This window comes from Hippopotamus amphibius, chromosome 4 (genome assembly GCF_030028045.1).
Source record: "Hippopotamus amphibius kiboko isolate mHipAmp2 chromosome 4, mHipAmp2.hap2, whole genome shotgun sequence".
NCBI classification, from domain to species: domain Eukaryota; kingdom Metazoa; phylum Chordata; class Mammalia; order Artiodactyla; family Hippopotamidae; genus Hippopotamus; species Hippopotamus amphibius.
Window position 1 is genome coordinate 94797092 of NC_080189.1, and position 27394 is coordinate 94824485.

Below are 27394 nucleotides of genomic sequence, written 5' to 3' on the forward strand. Positions count from 1 at the left end.
CCCATGGTTATTGATTACTAGATTTTAAGCACTAAAGGGTTTTGGGGACGTTCACAATGTTTCTAGTGCTTGAGTAACAAATGTAAATGCCCATCAGGGCCAGGTGGAGATGGCGAGCTAGCAGAAGCCGGGTGTAAGTGTGCCTTGTGTGAGTGGCGGGGACCGTGGAATATTGCTAAGCACATGCCGTATGTGAGGAACGGGGCAGCAACTACTAAGCACCCGCTGATTCTTTTCACGTCGGTCCAATGGAAATCACAATTTACCACGTGAAACCAACCGGTTTTCAAATGTAGGCTCTTTAGAAGAAAACAAACAAGACACACTGTGACAAACAAAGCACATCTGTGAGCTGAATCGGACATATGGCTGCCAGCTTATAATGTCTGCTCCAGCTAAAGAGATGTGAATGCTTACTGGGCTACAGCCACAAGCAGCTCGTTTGCCCGTTAGGTGCCCAACCGCCTAAGTACCACATTCATTCTCTGCTTCGCTGTAGTCTGAGAATTAACAGTTAAAGAATAAATCACTTAATTACATTATGGTTCATTCTTGCTATGAAACACTATGTACCATTTAAATGAATGAAATAGAACTACTATGTCCAAATATATAAATAGTAATGTCTTTGAAATACTTTTGAGTAAAAATTAACAAAATCAGAACTTCAAGTACAGTATGTGTTTTGCTATTACACATATACACACACATGTTTGGAAAAATAAACATCCAGCTACCAACAGAAGAGTGCCACAGAAGAGGTGGGCAAAAGTTGGCACTGGAGCACTTTCACTTTTTATTTTATTGACTTTTTCCATGTATTCTATGTACTAAGTGGGGAAAAATAGCCCTCATGGCAGAGCTCACTGCTCCCTGAGGATCTGGCCTACTACTTCTTTAATCAGTTAGAGTTCCAGCCCAGCATAAGCCTCTCCTGATCCCTCATCCCCAGGGGCCAATAGGAAAGCAGCTCAGCAGTACAGCATCACTTGCTTTTCTCTGCACCTTCTCTTTGCTCCCAGGCACGTGGTGCTAGAGAGTGGGGTTTCTTACCAACTGCCTCATGTGCAGAGCACACACAAGAGTGAGCTGTAAGGGAAGTTTGTCAAGTAGTCTGCCTTTCCAGAAGCTTTCATATAATCATTCTCAGACCAAAAAACTAGCCCAAGGTATGCTGTTTTCCTTCCCATCAGAAGATCATGTAATCAGCTTTTAGGATTAAGATTGTTGGGAGAGAAAGACCTTGAAGGAATAATCCCTCTATCCGAAGACATTTTAAAAATAACCTTAGGGATATTAAAGATCACAAAAATAACAGACTGCAAGTTTCTGGAGGAAGTGTCATGCTCACCTTTTTATGCCCCAGGGATTGTAACACTGCCTTTTCTATCACCTGCATTGAAAAATATCTTTTGATTTGCCACAGAGAAAGCAGAAAAACAATTAGGAAATGACTGAACACCTGATGAACAAGACATATATAATTTCTTTTAAAGTACTGGTTACCACTTAAGTCTTCTAATGTTAATTTCTAAATAATAAATCCTGATACAATGTGATATGAAATTTGAAATAACTTTACCTACTCAAAAAATATTTGTCTTTTTTTAAGATACAAAATAAAAGAAAGAAAAAATATTTTTCCTTGCAATAAGAACTCTTAGGATGTCTTCTTTTAAAAAGAAATACTGATGGGGAGAGAAAAGATGCCGGCGAAGCAGAGAGACGTGGAGTGCATCCCTCTCCACAGATGCATTGGGAATGCACGGAAGGACGCAGTCATTCCCACAGAGAACCAGCTGAACACCAGCAGACGGCCTCGGACACCAGAAAGGGCTGCGGGGAGCCCGACATAGCCGGTAGGGAGGCATCTACGAGGGCTCAAAGAGGGTGAAGCGGCGGAGCGGTGGCAGACAGGAGGGAGTGAGAAACATACGGAGGGTCCGCAGTGCAGCTCAGCGTTCCCGGACCGAGACATCGATCCGCGGCTGAACGGAGGGTCCAGGAGCGGGAGCGTGGGAACCGGAGAGCTGGTTCAGGGTGAGAAACATTGTTGCCGGTAGGGTGACGGACCGAGAGGACAGGAGGGAGGAGGTCCGCGGAGAGGAGTGCCGGTCCCTGAGAGCTGCCCGGCCATGATGGCGGCTGGAGGCTGCAGGCTCCCGGGTGGGGGGGAGGAGCCGCGCGCGTAGCCTCTCCCTCTCTTTCGGCGCCGAGAAGCCCACAGGCCAACTAAGGCACTCAGGGATAACAAGCACCCTCAGGCACTTGGGCGGGGCTAGATTAAAACTCCTTGCAACGCCAGCAGCAGGGAGGCTGCCGAGAGAAAAAAAAAAACCAGCATCAAAAAGAAAAAACCCCGAGAGAGGCCCAACTCTAAGACTTTCTGTGTACGCCTGAGCCACCAGCGCCCTCTGCAACAGGCACCTCCAAGCCTGACTGAAGCAACAGTGCGCCACTGCTCACTCCCTCCCAGGAGAAGGAGCCACTATTGCACCCTCTCCCTCCCCACACACCGAGGCTTACAGACGAACAATAAAGGAACCTCTGCTGGTCACAGAATAACGCAAAAAAAAAAAACCCAAGGCAAGGAAAAGGACACTTACAGCTGAGACGCTAAGGAAACAGAAATAGTAGTATCAATACCTATTGAACTGGTCCATTCGGGGATCAGTTCTGGATTTTTTTTTTTTTTTTTCCTTTCTCTTTTTTTTTTTTTTTGATTTATTAAATACGATCTTAGCCCTAAGGGATCTACAAGTTTTACAACATAATTTTATAAGGATATTTTTTACTCTTTTTTTTTTTTTTTTTTTTTTTTGCCTTTTAAAATACTTCTATATCTAGCTAAGTTTTTGGTAGTACGGACAAAATATCTTTCATACTTTCCTTTCATCCCTTTCTTTTATACACTTCTATTCCTTTCTTTTTCTTTGCATATTTCCAACCACATTACGCTCTTCTGTTCCCCTTTCTTCCAGCCATTTTAAGTGTATTTTATCTTAACATACTTATAAGCAACACTATCGGTCTGCTCAGACTCCTTGCTCTATTCTCCAGATGATGCACTGCCTTGGTATTAATATTAGGCTTTTGTCTTTATCTTAGTTCTTAGTACAGTTGTCTAATTACATTCTGAGAATCTCCATTCTCTCTGGTGGTACTCCAGCTCATTTCTATATTTGATCCTAGCTTACAAAATCTCCCTGGATTGATGTTTGTATGTGTAGGGTGTTATTTGTTGTTTGTTTGCTTTTGCTTTTGTCTCTGATTTGTTCTGTTTCAGTTGTCAATTTCTGCTGGGTTTCTCTCTGAATATCTGATAGCACACTGGGGTTCTGTCAGGTCTTCCTAGAGCCTTATGTCCTAACGGATTCAATAATTGTGTGTCTTATACATGTATGTGTTTCCTAGACTGAATATTCGTCTAATCCAATACTTGGACATTAGTCTGAGGCTTGGACAGTCTTCTATAAACACCTCTATCACCAGGACAAGCAACCCCAAAAGCTTGGACAACCATGAGGAAACAAAGAAACACCATGCAGGCAAAGGAGCAGGAAAAAAACCCACAAGACCAAATAAATGAGGAGGAAATAGGAAAAATGCCTGAAAAAGAATTTAGAGTAATGATAATAAAAATGATACAAAATCTCGATAACAAATTAGAGAAAGTACAAGAAACAGTTCATAAGAACTCAGAAAAACAAACAGCAATGGATAACAAAATAACTGAAATTAAAAATACTCTAGATGCTCTAACCAGCAGAATGACTGAGGCAGAAGAACGAATAAGTGAGTTGGAAGATAGAATGGAAGAAAGAAACGCCACAGAGCAGGAAAAAGATAAAAAAATAAAAAGACTAGAAGACAGCCTCAGAGACCTCAGTGATAACCTTAAGCGTACCAACATTCGAATTATAGGCATCCCAGAAGAAGAAGAAAACAAGAAAGCGTCTGTGAAAATATTTGAAGAGGTTCTAGTGGAAAACTTCCCCAACATGGGAAAGGAAATAATGAACCAAGTCCAAGAAGCACAGAGAGTCCCATACAGAATAAACCCAAGGAGAAATACACCAAGACACATATTAATCAAACTAACGACAATTCAACACAAAGAAAAAATATTAAAAGCAGCAAGAGAAAAGCAACAAACAACATATAAGGGAAAACCCATCAGGATAACAGCTGACCTTTCTACAGAAACTCTGCAGGCCAGAAGGGAATGGCAGGATACACTGAAAGTCCTGAAAGAGAGAAACCTACAGCCAAGAATACTTTACCCAGCAAGAATCTCATTCAGATTTGAGGGAGAAATCAAAAGCTTTCCAGACAAGCAAAAGTTAAGAGAATTCAGCACCACCAAACCAGCCTTACAACAAGTGCTAAAGGAACTTCTCTAAGTAGGACACACAAGAAAAGGAAAACACCTACAAATACAAACCCAAAACAATTCAGAAAATGGTAATTGGAACACACATGTCAATAATCACTTTAAATGTAAATGGATTAAATGCTCCAACCAAAAGACACAGACTGGCTGAATGGATACAAAAACAAGACCCTTCTATATGCTGCCTACAAGAAACCCACTTCAGACCAAGGGATACATATAGACTGAAAGTGAAGGGATGGAAAAAGATATTCCATGCAAATGGAAGTCAAAAGAAAGCTGGAGTAGCAATACTCATATCAGACAAATTAGACTTGAAAGTAAAGACTATTAAAAGAGACAAGGAAGGGCACTACATAATGATCAAGGGATCCATCCAAGAAGAACATATCACAATGGTAAATATCTATGCCCCCAATATAGGAGCACCTCAATACATAAGGCAAATGCTAACAGCTATAAAAGGGGACATCGACAGTAACACAATAATAGTGGGAGACTTGAACACCCCACTTACATCAATGGACAGATCATCCAAACAGAAAATAAATAAAGACACACAAGCTTTAAATGACACATTAGACCATCTCGACTTAATTGATATTTATAGGACATTCCATCCAAAAACGACAGACTACACTTTCTTCTCAAGTGCACACGGAACATTTTCCAGGATAGATCACATCTTGGGTCACAAATCAAACCTCAGCAAATTCAAGAAAATTGAAATCATATCAAGCATCTTCTCAGACCACAACGCCATGAGACTAGATATCAATTACAGGAAAAAAACTGCAAAAAATACAAACACATGGAGGCTAAACAATTCACTCTTAAACAACCAAGGAATCACTACAGAAATCAAAGAGGAAATCAAAAAGTATCTAGAAACAAATGACAACGAAAACACAACAACCCAAAACCTATGGGATGCAGCAAAAGCAGTTCTAAGAGGGAAGTTTATAGCAATACAGTCCTACCTTAAGAAACAAGAAAATGATCGAATAAACAACCTAACCTTACACCTCAAACAACTAGAGAAAGAAGAACAAAGAAACCCCAAAGTGAGCAGAAGGAAAGAAATCGTAAAGATCAGAGCAGAAATAAATGAAAAAGAAAGGAAAGAAACCATAAGAAAAATAAATAAAACTAAAAGCTGGTTCTTTGAGAAGATTAACAAAATTGATAAACCATTAGCCAGACTCATCAAGAAAAAAAGGGAGAAGATGCAAATCAACAGAATTAGAAATGAAAAAGGAGAAGTCACAACGGACACCTCAGAAATACAAAAGATCATGAGAGACTACTACAAGCAACTATATGCCAATCAATTGGATAACCTGGAAGAAATGGATACATTCTTAGAAAAATACAATCTTCCAAGACTGAACCAGGAAGAAATAGAAACCATGAACAGACCAATCACAAGTACAGAAATTGAGGCAGTGATTAAAAATCTCCCAACACACAAAAGCCCAGGACCAGATGGATTCACAGGCGAATTCTATCAAACATTTCGAGAAGAGTTAACACCTATCCTTCTCAAACTCTTCCAAAATATTGCAGAAGGCGGAGCACTCCCAAACTCATTCTACGAGGCTACCATCACCCTGATACCAAAACCAGGCAAAGATGTCACAAAAAAAGAAAACTACAGACCAATATCACTGATGAATATAGATGCAAAAATCCTCAACAAAATACTAGCTAACAGACTGCAACAGCACATTAAAAAAATCATACACCACGATCAAGTGGGGTTTATCCCTGGGATGCAAGGATTCTTCAATATACGCAAATCAATCAACGTGATACATCATATCAACAAATTGAAGGATAAAAACCATATGATCATTTCAATAGATGCAGAAAAAGCTTTTGACAAAGTTCAACATCCATTTATGATAAAAGCTCTCCAGAAAATGGGCATAGAAGGAAATTACCTCAACATCATAAAAGCCATATATGAGAAACCAAAAGCCAACATTGTTCTCAATGGAGAAAAACTGGAAGAATTCCCTCTAAGAACAGGAACAAGACAAGGGTGTCCACTCTCACCACTGTTATTCAACATAGTTTTGGAAGTGTTAGCCACAGCAATCAGAGAAGAAAAAGAAATTAAAGGAATCCAAATTGGAAAAGAAGAAGTAAAATTATCACTCTTTGCAGATGACATGATACTATACATAGAAAACCCTAAAGACTCTACCAGAAAACTGCTAGCACTCATTGATGAGTTTAGTAAAGTAGCAGGATACAAAATTAATGCACAGAAATCTCTTGCATTCCTATACACTAACAACGGAAGAGCAGAAAGAGAAATTAAGGAAACTCTCCCATTCACCATTGCAACAAAAAGAATAAAATACCTAGGAATAAACCTGCCTAAGGAGGCAAAAGATCTGTATGCAGAAAACTTTAAGACATTGATGAAAGAAATCAAAGATGACATAAACAGATGGAGGGATATACCATGTTCCTGGATTGGAAGAATCAACATCGTGAAAATGACTGTACTACCCAAAGCAATTTACAGATTTAATGCAATCCCGATCAGATTACCAATGGCATTTTTCACAGAACTAGAGCAAGAAATCTTACGATTTGTATGGAAAGGCTAAAGACCCCAAATAGCCAAAGCAATCTTGAGAAGGAAAAATGGAGTTGGTGGAATCAGGCTTCCTGACTTCAAACTATACTACAAGGCCATAGTGATCAAGACAGTATGGTACTGGCACAAAAATAGAAAGGAAGATCAATGGAATAGAATAGAGAACTCAGAAGTAAGCCCAAACACATATGGGCACCTTATCTTTGACAAAAGAGGCACGAGTATACAATGGACAAAAGACAGCCTCTTCAAGAAGTGGTGCTGGGAAAATTGGACAGCAACATGTAAAAGAATGAAATTCGAACACTCCTAACACCATACACAAACATAAACTCCAAATGGATTAAAGACCTCCATGTAAGGCCAGACACCATCAAACTCCTAGAGGAAAACATAGGCAGAACACTCTTTGACATACATCAAAGCAACATCCTATTTGACCCACCTCCTAGAATCATGGAAATAAAATCAAGAATAAACGAATGGGACCTCATGAAACTTAAAAGCTTTTGCACAGCAAAAGAAACCATAAACAAGACTAAAAGGCAACCCTCAGAATGGGAAAAAATAATTGCCTATGAAACAACGGACAAAGGATTTACCTCCAAAATATACAAGCAGCTCATGCAGCTTCATACCAAAAAAGCAAATAACCCAATCCACAAATGGGCAGAAGACCTAAATAGACATTTCTCCAAAGAAGACATACAGATGGCCAACAAACACATGAAAAGATGCTCAACATCACTCATCATCAGAGAAATGCAAGTCAAAGCCACAATGAGGTATCACCTCACACCAATCAGAATGGCCATCATCACAAAGTCTGGAAACCAGAAATGTTGGAGAGGGTGTGGAGAAAAGGAAACTTTCCTGCACTGTTGATGGGACTGTAAGTTGGTACAGCCACTATGGAAAACAATTTGGAGGTTCCTTCAAAAACTACAAATAGAACTACCATATGATCCAGTCATCCCACTCCTGGGCATATACCCAAAGAAAACCATAATCCCAAAAGAAACTTGTACCATAATGTTTATTGCAGCACTCTTTACAATAGCCAGGACATGGAAGCAACCTAAATGCCCATCAACAAATGAATGGATACAGAAGATGTGGCATATATATACAATGGAATATTACTCAGCTATAAAAAGGGATGAGATGGAGCTATATGTAATGAGGTGGATAGACCTAGAGTCTGTCATACAGAGTGAAGTAAGTCAGAAAGAGAAGGACAAATATTGTATGCTAACTCACATATACGGAATCTAAAAATGGTACTGATGAACTCAGTGACAAGAACAAGGAAGCAGATACAGAGAATGGACTGGAGAACTCGAGGTATGGGAGGGGGCGGGGGGTGAAGGGGAAACTGAGAAGAAGCGAGAGAGTAGCACAGACATATATATACTACCAACTGTAAAATAGTCAGTGGGAAGTTGTTGTGTAGCAAAGGGAGTCCAACTCGAGGATGGAAGATGCCTTGGGGGACTGGGGCGGGGAGGGTGGGGGGGACTCGAGGGGGGGGCGTCAAGGAAGGGAGGGAATACGGGGATATGTGTATAAAAACAGTTGATTGAACCTGGTGTACCCCCCCCAAAAAAAAAAAAAAAGAAATACTGATGTATTGTCTATGTGATAGCTATGATGCCAGTGTAAGTAATTTCCATTTCCACATTTAACTTTTATATCTATTCCAATGGATAAAATATTTCCACTCTTCCTACTTCAAAAAAAAGTGTTATTGTTAGGTAATCACTATTTTCATTGCTTATAATTTCCATCCCATCTCCAGTCAAAAATACCTATATAGCACACTGCCTCCAGAAGGAAAACCTCATAGACTGAGGTCAGAATAAAACATAAACCTGACTTCATAGGGTCATACATATGACCATTTAATCACATTCGAAATGAGGATAAAGTATATTGCTATAATTTTAAATCAACAAAATATTTCTATATATTATTTTCACATAAATGCATCAGGAAATTATAGACCAGAGTTGCCCTTCAAAACATTTGACCAACAAGATTTATAAAAATATCCTGGTGCAAATTATAATCCAGACATTTTTGTTAACTAATAACTAATTTAATATATAAAATTAACTGAAAATATAAATGTTGCCAAATACTTAATGTAAATTTTCATGTATTTATTCTATTCAAACGGCTAATGCCTACCCTAGATCTTTACAAAATTATTTTAAAATTATTACCTTTAACACTTTTTTCACCTACTGTTAAGATAACTGCAGGTAAACAAATAGAAATAAATAGGTGCCTAAAAGAAACTCTTTAAGAGAACAAATTTGAAAATCTTTGAAATTTTGTGTGTTTAAAGCTGGGTGTGGTAAGAGTTGATATTAAAACAACTTCAGAAATAAAATATGCTTATTTCTTTGTGAAAAACACATAGAATACTAAATGCATGGCTATACTAATCTCAGTTGTGAACAAACTAGAAATAGCAATCATATAACTCTAATGGGTAACTTTTTAAACCTCTAGTAACTGTTATTAGTTTTGTTGGCTCTCCCAATGGAATTCTGACTGCATTATAAGCAGAAACTAAAATTCAACCTGCTAAGAAACAAGTATCAAGTACCTGTGAGGAAAATATATCTGATAAAAATCTATATACTCATAACATGTATGTTTCAACCTATTTTGGATGCTTAAGTATTGTTGCCTGAAAAGATATTTTCAATATTTATTGCTCTAAAGGACCTATGAGATAATATATAAAACACATGACTCTAAAAGGCAAGAACCTGTTATACCTGAATAGTAATCTCTTACTGGCACATAAGAAAATATTTAACCGGAGAATACAAACAACTAGAAAAATATATAATTTCCAGTCTACAAAGTACAAATGTGGACTTGGTAAAAAACATTATTTGGGTACAGTTTCTAACATATTTTCAAAGAGACATACTGGATTGAGCTAATGTATAACCCTTTTGATTTTGAAGGTGACAGTATCCCAACTTAACACAGTTCAGCTGCTACTTTCTGCAGTAAATGAAACTTGTGTCACAATCATATACTAAAAATCAAAAAGTGCATTATTGATTATCTTTGCTGTCAGACACATTTGCATGACTACATTAGTCTGCATACTTAACGATGCTATAAATAGGCTTTAAATAAAAATACACTGAGAAAATTTAAACTACACTAATGAAACACTACAGCAACCTACATTCAAATGCTAAGCCCTCTAAGACAAGCAAATTTTCCCACGTTCGGGCAGGCAAAATTTGGAAGTGGCCCACACATTCGCCCCTTAGTCTTTACGGTTCTTACAAGGAGGAAAGCTAGTTTTTTAAAAACAGGAGAGCCATGGACAAAGTTTAGAAAAGAAGGACTTTATTTCTCACCCTTCGCTCTCTGCCTTTGCCTTGCCTCCCCCAGGAACATCCTCTTAAAACACCTGTAGTCATTAACACAATCTTCCTTTCATACAAAGATATGTAAAGGAGAGTATGGTAGGCAGAATACTAAGGGCACCCAATATTCCCACCCCTCTTATAGAGATTCAGTATAATCTCTACCCCTGGGGTATGGACAAGACCTACAAATATGGTAGAAACCCCCTCTAGATTATAGTACTTTATATGGTGATTCTCGTGATTAGGTTATATTATATGACTCCCTCCTCATAAATCGGACAGAAAGATTCTCCTGCTGGTTTCAAAGAAGTATGTTGTTGTGTTGTGATAGGGCCATATGGCAAAGAACTGCTGGTGGCCTTTAGGAACAGAGAGCAGCCCCTGGGTGACAGCCATCCAGAAAATGAGAACTTCAGTCCTACAACTGCAAGGAGTTGAATTGTGTCAACAACCACAAGAACTTGGAGTATGACCCTGAGCTCCGGAAAGATGGCAGCCAAGTAGCACCTTGATTTCAGCCTGGAGAGACATGGAGCAGTGAAGCTAAGCAGTGCCTGGCTCCTCCTGCCCCACAGAAACTGTGAGATAATAAATGTGTGCTGTTCTAAGCTGCCAAATTTTTGCTAGTTTGTTTTGCAACACAGAAAACTAATACAAATAGTAACATGCTAACAACATCGTGCTAGTGGTGTCCTTAAAGAAACAGGTTGTTAAGTAATGAAAGCAATTTTCATTTTGCAGCAGTTCAAGGCCTTTGTCAATTCTATAGAAACATGCGTTTTATACCTGAATCCGTGGGATTTTTTTTGTCTGAACCTCTCTATTCAGCACATAATTTCCATTTTCTTTGAAAGGTGAGTAAAATCAGAAGTAGACATGAACTTGTACTACTTTATGTAGTACTTTATATTTGTATAACATTTTATTATTTAAAAGGTACTCAGTGTAATAGAGAACAAACCTGACTCCATCCTGGGTCTATTCCTTTAGCCCTAACCTTTGTGCTCCGCTGCCTGTGCTTAGTCATGCTGGCTCTGCACCTTTTGTAAAAGAATGTTGCTTACAGCCTGACATATACATGATAGTCCATTTTCAAGGCTCTGACCTTTAAAGGTATAATTGTTTTCCATTTATATAGAGAGAAAAAGTTATAGAACAGAGAATAACAATTGTCTTATTGGAAGTTTATAGGAACATTGTGACCAGACCTTCATGGACAGCTGCAAGAACAAAGGAGTTTGCAACAGCCAGCCATATCCCGTCCCCTTTTAGAATAAAAGAAGCCTGAATTCTAACCCTGGCAAGATGGTTCTTTGCAACACTAGTCCACCGTCTTCTTGGTTTGCTGGCTTTCCCGATAGTCACTATTCCTTGCCCAAAAACCCGTCTCTAGATTTACTGGCCTGCCACGCAGCAAGCAGTACGAGATTGGACTCTGTAATATTAGACTTCTGAGAGGATAGCAGCAGAGACATACATTCTGTTTCCCATAAATTCTCCCAGAAAAACAGACGGATCAACTAGAAATGCTAAACTACAAGCTCATAGGCAACACCTACAGCAAAGTGGCTATTAAGATATCTCCATGAGCCCCCAAGTACCAGCAAGTGTGGCTGAACTACTGCAAGCTATAAAACACACAGGGTATTAATATTTTGCCAGAGGAAGCGGAGAGAAGCGACCAGGTTTTCACAAACATGAGAAAAAAAGAACTCATATTTCTAGCAAGTGCTCACTGGTAGTGTAGCATCACTTTAGAATGGCAGGTGAACCTCGGAGGAATTCCTGCTGATTCAACCTGTGGGTGATTTCAAGGGGACTGTGGGAAGAATGGAGTCCTATAAATCCTCAAAGTTAACCAGCCTACTTCCTTTTCAAGAAGAAACTGCTGGGAGTAGAATACAATTTATCCAAAATTTATCCCCAAAAGGGATAAAGAAGCTCAGGGGAAAGCAACATCCAGACAAAAGAGAAAAAGATCATAGCCAGAAGAATATCTATACCTATATCCATATCTATATTTATATCTGTATCTATGTCCATTTCTGTATCTATTCATCTATTATAGCTCCATATTTTTGAACATTTGACAAAACAAAACAGAATGGTGAGTTCTAAAATGTGAAGCAAGATATAAAATTATTCTGATCCACACTTACCTTTTAAAAGTTCGGGAACTAATTTTAAATAAAAATGAGCAATAGAAAAAGATGCCATCTGAATATAGTACTATGTTACTACAGGATAAAAGAATAATAAACAGAATAACATTACCACAGACAATGAAAGTCTGTCAAAAAGATATACCACGCAGTGGATGAGAATCAAACATAACAGTATTTCAATAGTAGCTAAAATAAATTAAGAAAAGATAGAAGAAATAAAAGAAATACGTACATCAAAATTAGAAAAACTCAAAAATGAAGTGCCAGAATTCAGGAAGGACTTTGAAATAAAAAGAAAAAATAATTTTGAAAACAAAGACCACACTAGAAGGGGCATAAGAGGGAAAAATAAAACAAAACCAAGAGTTTATGACCTAAGAGGAAAAAAAACAGGTAAAAATAAAAGCAAAAAATGAAAACAAAGGAAATGATTCAATTTGGGTATCCGTTACACAGGGGTGTTCCATTTGTGGAAATGATCTAGCAATACATTCACACGCTGTGTACTTCTTGTATTTACATTATGCTTCGGTAAAAAATTAAAAATAATGAAACATAGAAAGATATAAAAGTGATTCAAGAGAAAGTTGCCTTCAGTTATTGATGCCAGATAACCATGCGCCACACCCAAATTTTACTGAAACTCCTCTCATAAATGTCTCCAAAGACCTTCTAGGTGCAACGACGCTGACTCTTTGAGACTTCTAACACTGGTGATCACTTCCTCATTTCTCTGCTATCTCCCTCTCCTATTTTCCCCCTAACCTTTCTAGTTACTTCTTATTAGTCTCCTTTGTGGGTTTTTCTTCCTCCACTAGCCTCTCACATATTGGTGTTTCTGGGCTCTATATTCAGCTATTTTCCCTTTTTTACTCAAATTCCCTTCCTAAGCAATGATATCATACCTAAAGAGCTCAGCTTTCACACATATACATGCTGTTAATTCTCAAATCTGCATTTCTAGGTCTGGTTTCTCTCTTGAAAAATAGCCCTTTATAGGCAACTGTTAATGAGCTCTCTCCACTGACTCTCCAACAGGCCCCCTCCTTGCAAAACTTGCTCCACACCCAGCTCTCCTTAACTCCAAGAAGGACAGTTGATCATGTCTTCTTGCTCAATAAATAATTTAAGTTTCCCTATCTGCTATCCTAAGAAAAACCTTTCAACACTCCTACACATTATACATCCTTCTCCATATTTCTTTTCCTTAACAATTCTATTTCTGGATTGAATAGGCAATATTACTGCTTTGATTTTATCCCTATTCAGTCACTTCTTCATCTCCCACATTCTAATTTACTCAACCCTTTACCAAAACTGCCCTCTCTGTAACATTGATGTTGTCTGTTATTAATTTTTTTCCTTTCACTCTTACAAGTGTGATTCTAATGTGCACTGACATGATTTGCCTTACACTATTATGTCTGCTCAGTCTGTTTACATATTCCCGAAACATTCTTCTGTCATCTAAATGATGGCATTTTCCAAGTTACTTTGATAAAGTGAATGGCAGAGAAGGAGAGAGGAAAAAATAAAATACAGAATGAGGGAGAGAGAAAAAAAGAAAGGAGAGACTCCTTTAGGGACCATTAACTCTCTAGGGTTCAATAATTCAACCTATTCTGACAACACCCTATCCCAGCTGCAGGATCAACATTTCAAATAACTATACATGGAAATTAAACACTTATAACTGAGAAACCCTGAGCATTTTTTATGTTCTCACAAAAACATTCTCTCATCTTCTTGGTTCCCTGTTGCTGTTAGACTTTTTCTTCCCTATCATCAAGAAATAAAATAGGAATTATTTTTTTATGCCTTTCCATCAGCAGCATCCGATGAAATGTTCAGTTATATAAACTCCTGCTGAGTGGCTTCTCACATCAGCTCCACACTTCCTTTCCTTTGCTATTGTGACAACACTCAGACATCCTCGTGATCTCTCACAAAGTCTCAGAATAGTTCCCTTTAATTTCTCTCTGCCTTTCATCCCTCTCTGCTTGAATCAATCCTAAATATTACTAATGACATGTCAATCAAACATGCTGCTCAAACTCCCTCATAGTCCCCACGCTGTTTTTAGAAATAACTACAGAATGCCACCATCGAGCATTAAAATCCTCCACCAATTCGCCCCAGCTTTATCTTCTGCTGTTTGCCAACCACACAGGCTAATGTCTGTGAACCTATCCCATATGTGCCTGTCTCTGTATTTTCTAAACATCTTCCTTGCCTATAACAGTGTGTAATGATTTAATTCCCTCGTATGAAATTTTATCAAGCCTCCAAATAGAGATTTGGGAATAACTCTCTCACTGCCCTTACTATCATCTGACCACATATTCCTTTTATGACACACGCATAATTTTTTTCAAAAGATGTTTTTAGTTGGACCTAATATTTAGATAATTACATGCGAAAAACACTCAACATTATGTACTGAAGGTGAATTACACGGAGTTCCACTTCTACTAATGACAAAGCAACTTGTATTGAACTAACTCCCACAGATGATGATGAATAAGCAAAAAAAAAATGTAAAAGGCAGTGGATTCAGTTAAGAGCAGACAAAGACTGGAGAGTTTTTCACTCAAGGAAACCTCCTAATTCACATGGGGAGGAATGGCTAGCACTCAATCAGAAAGCTAGAGACCTGCTAGCTTTAAAAGGCACAGGACAGAGATTTAAGGTACCAGATCAACTTAAACGTGAGAAGGCAGATCCAGAAACTGAAGGATGCACCCTGAGATCTGTGCATATACTCTCTTCCGAGTCGCTAGGCAACACCTGAACTGCCTGTGCAAGCAGACCATGAAAAGCAGTGGCTGGAAAGCTGAAAGAGATGTGTGGTTGCTGCCCATTGCAAGGTAGTTTTGAGTGTGAATCCAGCTAAGTAAACTGTCTGCTAGAATAAAAATCGACTCTCTTCAAAGGTAACAGAATTCAGAATCAAGAATTAAAGTATATAATCTACAATGTTCAGGACAAAATAAAAATTACTAGACATGCAAAGAAACAAGAAAATATGATTCATAGTCAAGAGAAAAACCAGTCAATGCAAGTTTAACTTAAAGTAAACTAGACGTTAAAATTAGCACACAGGGATTTTAAAAGTCCTGTTAAAATATGTTCAAAAGTTTAAAGGAAAACAGAGTCATAATAAATAAAAATATGGGGGAGCACTCAGGATAGAAATGGAAAACATATAAGATGAAATTTCTAGAATTGAAAAGTACAATATTTATATGGACCATTAATGGAGTGGGCTTAACAGCATATTGGAGATGTCAGAAGAAAGGGAAAATAAATCAAAAGTATTTATCCAATTTGAATAACAGGGAAAAAAGTCTAAGAATGAACAGAATCTCATTGATCTGTGGGACAGTGCCCAAAAGTCAATCTGTCTGTCTGTCTGTCTATCTCGATCGATCTATCTATCTATCTATCTATCTATCTATCTATCTATCTCTTTCTATCTATCTACCTATTTATCTCTGTCTATCTACCTATCTATCTCTATCTGTCTATGAGTCCCTGAAGGATAGGAGTGAAGGAATGAGGCAGAGACATCATCTGGAAAAAACGATGGCCAAAAATTTGGTGTAAAACATAAATTCTGTATCCAAAAATCTTAGTATCCCAAGAAATGTAAATACTAATTTCTCCGCTACTGCCACCATGCACACATAGGCACAGTATAGAAAAACTGCTGAAAACCAAAGATAAAGAGAAAATCTTGAAAGATAAAGCAATTACAAACAGGATAATATCAATGTGAATGAAACCTGAATCTACATCAGAAAGAGATTAGACGACAATAAGGCATTTTTTAGATGCTTAAAGAAAAAATTAATGTTAACCCAGAGTTCTATATCCAGGGAAAATATCCTTCAAATATAAAGACGAAATAAAGGCATTTTCAGATAAATGAAAACTGAGAGGATCTGTTGCCAAGAGATGCGTCTCAAGTTGTATATATTCTGACTTTGCATGTACGTATACCTGTGTGCTTGTATAAACATACGTACATAAGCATATGTATATACATATGTACAATTTGTATATGGACTTACTTGCCTTCTAAAGTTCTCCTATTATATCACCTGCATTGTTTTCTTAAAATAATTTAGTAAATATAATGTGATGTGTTTGTGTACACTGCTTAACTTTAATCTACAACTAGGGGTGGTTAGTGAGCATTTAAAATACGCTAATCAAAAATCCTGCCTAGAAGGGTGCTTAACAGCTGAAGTGCCTCAGTCAGGGGCACTCTTCAAAGGCAGCTCGGGTCAGCACTTCAGATACTGCTAATTATGTGTACACCTGAGTGTTAGCTAGTATCCAGAATATTAGAAATAATTTTTCACTAGTGAAATGAATGTTGTTCTCCATATGTGGTGGCTGAAAATATTGTATAGTCACTGCTGCCCTGTCATAAATAAGATCCAAGAATCAAGGGATTAGCAGATGTCAACTATATAGGACAGATAAACAAGGTCCTATTGTAGAGCACAGGGAACTATATTCAATATTTTGGGATAAATCATAATGGAAAAGAACATTTAAAAGAAAGAATGTCTATATGTATGTAACTGAGTCACTGTACCGTACAGCAGAGATTGGCACAACACTGTAAATAAACTATACTTGAATAAAAAAAAAAGAGAGAGAGTCCAGCTGCTTAACTATAGATCATCCAGAGCTTTGTTTTATCCGTGTCCCATCTCGTGGTAGGATTCTGCCTTCTGACCACAAGGGAAGGTAACAGATCCTCACATCAGTATTTTGTTTAGTATGCTTCACAGTGAAACTGTGATGGAAGGTGCTTGAAAATGTGCCTAAATAAACCAGAGATGAGAGTTTACCCAGGTTGCGGAAACCAGTTATATGACTGATAGTCAGGCTTGCTTGTTAGTAAATATAATGTGGTGTGTGTGGCAGAATTCAGCTGGGATTTGCTTTCATAATACCATATCACCTAGCAGTGGGATCTTGGGGGAAGACATGTATAGCTCTCATCAATTAATATTTATCTTAAGTCAGTTTGCAATCTCCCCTCCACCCCAAAACTCCACCTCCCCCACCTCAACTGGCTGAGAAAAGGAGTCATTACAGGATCATCAAGCCTTTGCATGTCTTTTTAAAAACACTGTGTGTAGTAATTTTATTTATATAAATTTATTTTTATATATGCATGTATATATATGTTCATGTGTATGTGTGTGTGTGTGTGTATATATATATTCATTCAGTTTGGTGCTTACACCAATAAAAATTTATATAAGAACACAATAGAGGGGCTTCTCTGGTGGCACAGTGGTTGAGAATCTGCTTGCCAATGCACGGGACACAGGTTCAATCCCTGGTCTGGGAAGATCCCACATGCCACAGAGGTACTAAGCTCGTGCGCCACAACTATAGAGCCTATCACCCACAACTATTGAGCCCACGTGCCTAGAGCCTGTACTCCGCAACAAGAGAAGCCACCACAGTGAGGAGCCAGCGCACCACAATGAAGAGTGGGCCCCCTCGCCGCAGCTAGAGAAAGCCTGTATGTAGCAATGAAGACCCAACACAGCCAATAAATAAATAAATAAACATAAATTTATAACAAGAAAGAATACAATAGAGAACACAGTTCGATGTTAAGAAATATTTTCTTATACATATAGAAATATTTTTAAGTGGACAAATTAAGTAAACTAAATTCTTCAGTGAATGAATACATAATTAATTGGTTCATATACTTTTGTAGCTGGCGAGAATTTTAAAGGCCCGGAGAGATCATTTCTCTGAGTCAAGCAAGCTTAATCAGAAGATCACAAATGCTTTCCTCTATTATCCAAAGAAATACCATAATCTTTCTTTTCAAAAAAAGTTCTTTTAAACATTACTTTTGATAATTCATTGAGAGCAATGAATGAAATCATCATACCTCCAAATGGTATCCAACTCTGATGAAGGCACAGAGTGGGTCAAAAGCTCCAGTACCACAGGTCAGAAGGTGTGTCCTATTATAGTGATGTAAAACCCGAACATAGTTTGCACATTCACTCTAAAGCAGGAAAAAAAAAAAGAAATTATTGAGTGTAATAAAAATGTTCAGCTACTTTTTGATTTTGATTTTTCCTAACCCTAGAAATCTCATGTATAAAGCCTCCTTTGGTGAGAGAAGGCAAAGAGGACAGAAGAAAAGAGGTCAAAGACCAGTGGAAGAAGAGACAGGGTGACCAATGCGGTGATGTATGAATTACATTTAATAACGGGAGTGTATCATTTTCATGTATTCTAGTACACAGTTGAGGAATTAAAAAAAAGCACTGTTCAGAACTTTATCCAGGTATAAAGACTTGCACGGTAATATGTTTCACTAAGTAACTAAATTATTCCCAAAGCTGCTATTTTTTAAAAGTATATATAAACAATGAATCAGCATAAAGTCAGAAAATAAGTAACTAGAAAAAGCTTCATTACCCTTAAGGGAACATATGCAGAGTTTAGGGCACTACAGAGTTTTGATGTTTTAGAAAATAAGTCTTATATCTCCAAACTCATAAATTCACATAAAGTATTTTCATAGAGAATTTTTGAGTAAACAGATAGAAAGCTAACTGATAAAAAATATTTTATACCTATTACTATAAGATTACAGTCCTGGGATCAGCAAACTTTTTCTATAAAGGATCAGAGAGTAAATATATTTAGTTTGATGGGCCATCTGGTCTCTGTTGCAACTACATACTTCTGCAGCTACAGCATAGAGGTAGCCACTGACAACAAAAAAATGAATATATATGGATGTATTCCAACAAAACTTCATTTATGGCAGGTCACATTTAGCCTCAGAGCTCTAGTTTGTCTAAGATGGGATTCAACTGTAAGCTTATCAGAGGACAGAATCTTATTTTACACATCCTTGTATTCCATAGTTAATCAAACCCAGTACCTAATACATAGTCCACACTTAACAAAGTTTTAATAGATCAATCATTAGGTGAGTATGCTGAATGAAAAAAAGTTTAAAATTACTTCAAACAACTTGACTAATTTTAGCAAATACCTTGTTGGCAAAACAGGAATAGCTAGTTCATTTAAATTAAATTATGAGAGAAATACTAAACCCTTTCATTGCTAAATATTACTTTTACATTAGTACATGCAATAGTCAGTAAATGTTATGTTTCATAAGGACAGATTCTGACTTTTAAAGTTAACAGTATTAGGATAAAAAAGCTAGCAGAACCATCTCACCATAAGTGACTCAGATTACAGCATTCCCTTGGTAAGAACAAGTAATGTACTACTGAACAGATTATCTGGGGCACAAAGATAGATTTATTTCTTTAATTTCCCACTCATGCAGCATCCTAGTCTGTGGATGACCTGTAGAGCTGGGAAAATCTAATATTCTACTTTCATATTGCTATAAGCACCTGTTTCTCATCTCTTGAAACTGTCACATCTTGAGTGAGCCAATTAGACCACATTTTGGCTTGGCTGGACTTAGACTGACACAGCCTCTGAACGTGTTCAGTTAGTCAGCATCACGCTGTAGGCTAAGGCAGCCAGCAAGAATGTTTTGACTCATTCCTTGGCTGTTAGTGCAAGAATCAGGAGTTGGTATAATGTGTGTTAGATTTTTACATGGTATTTTTTTTTTTCCTTACGGAAAAAAAGGATGAGTTAACTTTCAAAAGAAGAGTTGCATGCCTTCCTCCAAAGTTGTGAGCTGTGTCGTTGGCCAGCTACTCCGAGCGTGTAAAAAGTCCTTTCACTGATGTACTCTGCGCCAGCAACGATGGCAGGGCTGCAGCTGCTGCTGGACCACCTCCTCCCTCTCACATGCTGCAGGGAAGTTACGGAGAAATGGAATACTGATTCTTTCCGTCGGACACATCCTCAAAACATGTGGAATACATAAAGCATGTTTATTGCCTTTGCCATCTTCTTTCAAGTTTTTTTGTTTTTTCTCCTTTAGTTCCTTCATTTGTTTCTAATTTACTAATCACAGTGAGATGAAATCTCACAAAGAAGGTGCTTCTTTTCCTCAAATTAAGAAATTATTTTTCTCCCCAATACATAGGAAATAAGCATTACTAGGAAAAATTTACAAATCTGAAATGATTAAAATAAGACAAAATAAAACCAAGACCTAGATGGCACCTCAGTTCCCTACTCTACCTCTATGCTGAAATTAATTTTTACGTAATTATATATATAGAAAATGTATATGTATATATCATAAATGTGTATATGTATATATATGTATGCTTGTATGTATATATATTGATGTATGTATATATTTACATATATATGTGTATATACACACATATCTTCCTGAAATGAATTGCATATATGTTTTTAGGAGCAAGTAACAGGCTAGAGACTCAGTGCTTTGTCACTGACCAGGACTATAATTGATGATTTGTTTAATTCCCATGAATAATACTTACAGCATCTTTTCCTTTCATTATGCATTCTTCTGTTTTCAGTGCTGTACTTGGCCAGCGTATCTGGAATAAAAGATAATGGACTATTATGCAACTGCATATAAAAATAAACCACACTGAAAAACCATTTCATTTTTTTCCTGCAATTCAATACATTTTATTTTGTTCTATTTTTGTTGGTTCTGTTTCCTTCTTTGAGCAGATTAAGCAAGACTTTATCTTCTTTATTGCATTACTTTGCCAAATTAAGACACTTATCTTTCAGCTTTTATTTTATGCTAAACTTCACTATTTAATTTTTTTAATCTTTCTGAAGGCTCACCTCAAGTCTCAGGCCTCTAGAGGCTACCCACACTTCAACCAGCTCTGCTCTGCACTTAATCTGCTGTAAACTCTGCTGTCCAGTCTCTCTCCTGAACGTGTCTGTCCCCCAAAGGGCAGGAACCTCCTTGAGTTCCCTTTGCACTTTTACCACTTGACACTGAACCTGGTATGGTGTACTCTCAGTAACATTTGTGCACAAAAGAGTGAAAGGATTTATAATGAATGAATTTATAATTCATCTTTTGTTTATAATGTATCACTTCATAATACACCACAAACATCTTTGACTATTTTTAAAACATTATTTAACTCTACCCGTGTTCCACTGGATTTCAGGAAATTTTCGTTATATTTCAAATGTGTTGGTTTCTTCCTCGAAGAGAGAATATATCAAATACCTCTTTTTCATCTCCAATAAGTGCCTAGCACAATAAGTGGGACCACACGCAGAAATCATGAAGCACTTTTTAAAAAATCTAATTTCACAAATTTTTGACCATGAAGTGTTTTTGTATTTTTTTAACGAAGGAAATTGTTTTCTCTATCCTTTTCTTTTCTCAGACTGTTTCTGTCCCTCTTTTTGCTTAAATGATAGATTAATCATACTATGTGCCAGTGTGCAAGAACTTTGTTTTTTTTTTTTTTCTTCTACTTTATAAACTCACTTGCAGAAGTCTGAGTTTGTTATACTATTCAACCGGGGGCTCATTATTATCATTGGTCTTAAAAGGTCCCGCTCTTATTTTATTTGCTGTTTATTTCCTTCCCTTCCCCCCTCCATGTTCTCTATGCGTCCCTCCAGGGATCAGTCACTGTAAATTGTTCCTGGGAAGACTAACAGTTTTTTGTTGTTTGCATATTTTCTTGTAAAGTGCATATTGCTTTTTGTGAACTTTTAAATTTATGTAAATGGTACATTTTAATGTATGTAAAGTCTTTTAAAGTTGTTAAGATCCCTACACAAAGCCCTCTGTATACAGAAGCTGCTGCTTCTAACTGCTTTGTAATATCCGGGGTGTGAATCCCCCACACTCCCTCATCTACTCTCCCAAACTGCTTCCAAATCTCCAACAGAGCAAACACTGGCACATTTCCCAATAAAGCCTAGAGGAATCATTTTAATGTTTACAATCTCCATGAACAGCTCACTTCAGTTGCAACGAATATACCAGAAGTGATGGTGTGTAAGCTACTTTGGGAAAAGGCTTCTTAGCATAATAGTCTGTTTGTATTAATAAAATACTTTATGGATAAGACCTCCCCATTTTCCAAAAAAAAAAAAAAAAGCATCGGCACATCTTTGTACATGTCCCTCCGGGATATGTATGAGAATACCACTGGTGTGTGTAACCAGAAGCAGAATTACTGGGTCTTAGCGAAGCATACATTTAAACCGTTACTGTAGTGCCAGGCTGCTCTCCAGAATGGTGAGGTTTATACTCTACCAGCAATCCTCACTGACACTTGGCATTACCAGCTTTCTAATTTTTGTACTGAGCACTTCAGATTCAACATTTAATTTAATCCTTACCAGAACTTTACGAAAGTATTCTTTGGAAGCTTCTTTTAAAAAAATGCATATTTCTCTGTCCAACCCCACAATGCAAATCTATGGATGGGAACCAAGGAATATGATCCACTTAAGTAACTGCAGCAACTGGTAAGTTCTCAAATGTTTTCTGTGCTTCAAGACCTAAAAGCCTCCCAGTTAATAGCTTATCCCCTCAACTGCCTGATCAATCACTCTCTCCCATCCGAATGAAAAAGCTCAGTCAGCCCTCTTTCTTCTGTCTCTTTCTGAATCCCATGGGATAAACTTCTCACACTAATGTATCATCTTCATGGCTCTGCTGGTAGATGATGATGGATTCTATTTTGAGCGATGTTGGCTCTCACCGGAACCCCCTATAGTTTTTTATTCACTGCCTCCAGAGGCCTGCGCCTTGGATCCACACACCCTGATGTGCAGGACTCCTAAGATGTTCTCTCTTCCTCTCCTGCCTCTATGGCTGCTTTGAGCCAGGCTACATCAACATTTCTTTGGCTCCCTTCTTTTTGTAGGAAAATCATCTTCCATTCTTAACATTTTGGTGAAGGAGTGGACATTTCTCATTAGAGTAGACTGGGTCTCTTAAGATATTATCAATATTTCTAAAAATAGTCTTTTCCCCCCACAGGATGCTTAAGCACCTCAGGACCTAGATTAAGAAGAGTTCAGGTATAGCATCCTACTACCCAGTGTCAATGGTCATATTAGACTACAGAGCTCCGCTTGTGCTAATGAGCCCAACTCTCTTCCTATCTATGGCAATGTGTTCCCTAAAGGTCTCTATTATCTCTCCCTGATATCTCCCCTCCCTCCACGCACCATCATCCCATCCTGAGCTCTGCTAGTCAGGAAGGACATTCTGGTTTTTGAACTACATACTAGATGTTGCTGACTGAAGGTATTTTTTATTTAGTGAGGACTGTTAATTATTTTAAAATTACTGTCCAATATTCAAAAACGAGAAATTTTGCATACAAATCTAGATTTCTGGTGTCTCTTGAAAAATCTGAAGGCAAGCAACAGGCATGCATTCCTATGTGGCACCATTCTTCTGGAGTTAAAAGCGTGGAGTCTTCTTTCAATGGGACGGGCACTCTCTGATTCACTTCAGACTTTTCTTTTACCTGACTGGCACCTGTAGGCATTTTAATTTTTGAAATCTGATATACATGTTTGAACCCCAAATAGGGTCAAAAATGAGCTTTTTTTCAAAACGTTGTGCCCTATACAATATCAGGTTAGGCATTTATATGCTAGAAGTGGAAGAGGTTTGTCACTTAACTCATATATGATGTAGTCAAATCCAGGCCCCAATACATGAAAAATATTGGGGATTTATAAAAGTGGTGACAATAGCATTTGATTGTGATGATCCTTTTATGATTAAATTTATTATTATAGGAGTAAGCGCTCTATGGTTTGAACTATAGGTATATGACATTACTTTGATGTTATTATTAGTGTAACGGGCCCCCCCAAAGTTTCTTACTGACAACATTCAGCATCATATGTTCCTTTGCTTTCATAGTGCAATTATATAAACTTTTAAATAAAAACACATGAGCACTTTTTGTTATGTTGTGACACAGAAAAAAGACAAAGAAAAAAAGTAGGGCTACAAAAGAAAACCAACTAAAAAGCCAAGAGCACACAGGGAAAATCCTAGAATCAATATTCTTCACGATAGCAGTAGATCTATCAGTGGATCATGTATGATTCAGGAAAGATATCACATAAATACAACAATGTCAGGTTCAACTGCAACCTTGCATCAGCCTGAGGAGGGTCACTAACACCACTACAGAATAAGGATCCTGGAAGAGAAGCTGTTGAATTTATAAACTTTACTGATCCTTTATTTTGGAAAAAATTCAGGCACTGAGCAACGGGTTTTCTCAGATGATTTCTAAAATACATTCTAATTTGAGATTCAGTTTGGTTTTGAAATCATAATTTTACTGTAGATGCATAAATTATTCAAAAGGATACACTAGAATGAGTGTATGTGTGTGTGTGTGTGTGTGTGTGTGTGTGTGTGTATTTTAAATACAAATTCAAAATACAAATTCATTTTAGCATCAACCATCCCTGGAAAGACTTTCATGACTCATTTGCTTACTGATAGGAATAAATCAGAGAATACCTCATCTGTAGATCAGAAATAATGCTTTATATCCTTAACACCTTTCATTCATGAGATGCTGGGCTTTTCTTCTTAGATTATTAGCATCTTTTTTATCCATGTTTCATCATTATGTAAAACGATGATGTCTTTAAACTGCATTTCTACAATTTCAAAGTATTAGATAACGTAACCAATTCTTTGGAAAAGTATACCAAAGTTCAGCTTTTCAGTGTTGAAATAGTATCCAGGCAATAGAACAACCACAATGTATTACCTCATTCTCCTCAATCACTGCTTCATAAGGATTATTTCCAGGACTATTTGAAAATGTTGTCTGGGGGGCAACTCTCTAGAGCATTCCTATACATTATTGACAGCTTTTGTTCCACACTATCTTTTCAAACAGCCTTGGAATATAGAGATAGAATCTCCCTCCAGGGCAAATAGAAGATTTGTTTCCAAACCAGGATAGTAAAGATAATGTCTCCCTCTGGGCAAAGGTTGGATGGCTTTGGTAGATCCCTTGTAAGACTGGGGGTCTTCTGAGCTGGAGGTTGGGAAAGCGGGTATAACACACAATCACTGCGTGTACAGCATCTACGTAGGCTGCTTTGCCCACCGCCTGTGGGACTTGAGGAGGAAAAGACAACTGATGGAAACCTGAGGCTTCTGCTGCCTGCTGTGCCGTGACTGGCAGGGTCCTCTGTCTCTAAGCCCAGGCGTCTCCTGTCTTCTGCCAGCATCAATGAAACTATGACAGGCTAACTTATCTTAAAAAAGCAAGGTAAAATTTCAGACCCTTCACAGTTCTTGACACAAACAAGAGATAATATATTACGTGGTGGTAAAGACAATACGTGGCTTTTCTAGGACTGCCAGGACATGCATCGTTTCTAGAAGCAAATCTAATAGCGGCAACTGCTCTAGGAATAATGAAAGCATTATTTCAGGTACATATTACATGACGTTTCCTGATAACTTTTTCAACAGATAGTATTTCTCCCTGCTTTGATCCTCGATATTGTTTTCTTGCTTTTTCTACCTATGACTACAATGATTCATGTACTTAATTTTAGCTCTCATATTAATTAGACTCTAAGTTACAGAGGGCAAGGCAGTGACTTATTTCTATATCCCTAAGATGTCTACCTGGCATGAGGCCTTAAACGCAATCGCTGCTCATTCACTGTCTCTTGACAGACTCATGTCAATCAACATTTCTTTATCACATTCTTCAAAAAGTCAGTTCATTAAAGGATCCTACAATGAAGTTTGAGAGACAAATTCACTGACATGAAAATGCTGCAATGAGTGTCAAATAAATGAGACAAGTAACACTTTCCAGTTTAATCAGGGAGGAAATCCTGTAAGATTTAGCAAGTTTGAAAGACTGGCAGGATTTCTGAGGGCAGAGAAAAGGGTCTTAACCAGATCACTCTGGGTCCATGGAAGGGAGAGAGGCAGAAGATTAAACTAGGAACTCTCACCACTAAAGTCCAACACATGGGAACTCTCCAAAGGAAAAATGTAATTATAGATTTACTCAAGTTTTGTTTTTGTTGTTTATACTTTAGTTTGCTTTGTTTTTTTTTTTTTTTAACAAAATTTTAACAGGCTCAGGACTGCATTCAAATGTCTACTCAGGTGACAAAAGATAAGAGAATGATTTCACTGGAAATCAAAAGTTATTTTAAAGCCATCATGTACGAATGTTCTGCCAAGACAGTAAGGGAAATGATTTTCCTCATTTGTTTTGGCAGTCAGGATGCCTTTTGGTTCTGCTCCAGAGTATAGCATCAACAGAAACCCATAAAATTAAGCTATTTGTTCTGCATAAAACATTTTTAAAGGCAGTTAAGCAACAGGGTGTAATGACATTTCCAAATTCTCTGCACCAAGAAAGGTACAAAAAGCAAAAGGTTAAATACACATCATTTCATCACAATACTCCTACAATATAATTTAATTGTTCCAATGCACTTTAACAGGCCATTTACTATTCTTGCATATCTCAAAGGAGAAAAATAAAATAAAATAAAAATTAAATTACAAAGTAATTGTTTTCTGGACTCCCTATTGAGTCTCCTAATTATACCAGGATTAAGGATTTAACAATTCTATTGTTACAAGATGTTAGAACTCAGAGATTTTGGAGAGCAAAAATAAATGAACAAAGAAGGAATAATTTAACTGTCTAAAAAACATTATTTCCTTTTCTATTGAAAAAAATAAATAAAAACAATCCAGTTAATATAAGCCTCTCTTTCTTGGAATATACTTAGGTGACTAAGACACTATTATAAATAACTTCATCTAATACTCTCTTCCTAATTCTACTATTCTAATGAAAAATGTTTGTTTATATTTTAGTTT

At 37.4% G+C, this 27394-nt stretch overlaps 1 protein-coding gene across 1 annotated transcript in view; it reads right to left on the reverse strand.

The window, feature by feature from the left end:
* SEMA3E (semaphorin 3E) overlaps positions 1-27394 on the reverse strand; it is a 253140-nt gene that overhangs the window by 78493 nt on the left and 147253 nt on the right. The window contains exons 3-4 of the mRNA XM_057733732.1: positions 21027-21086; positions 18509-18628 (exon numbers count right to left, since the gene is read on the reverse strand). Coding sequence (XP_057589715.1) covers positions 18509-18628; positions 21027-21086 — 180 coding nt within the window. The remainder of the gene's footprint in view (positions 1-18508; positions 18629-21026; positions 21087-27394) is intronic.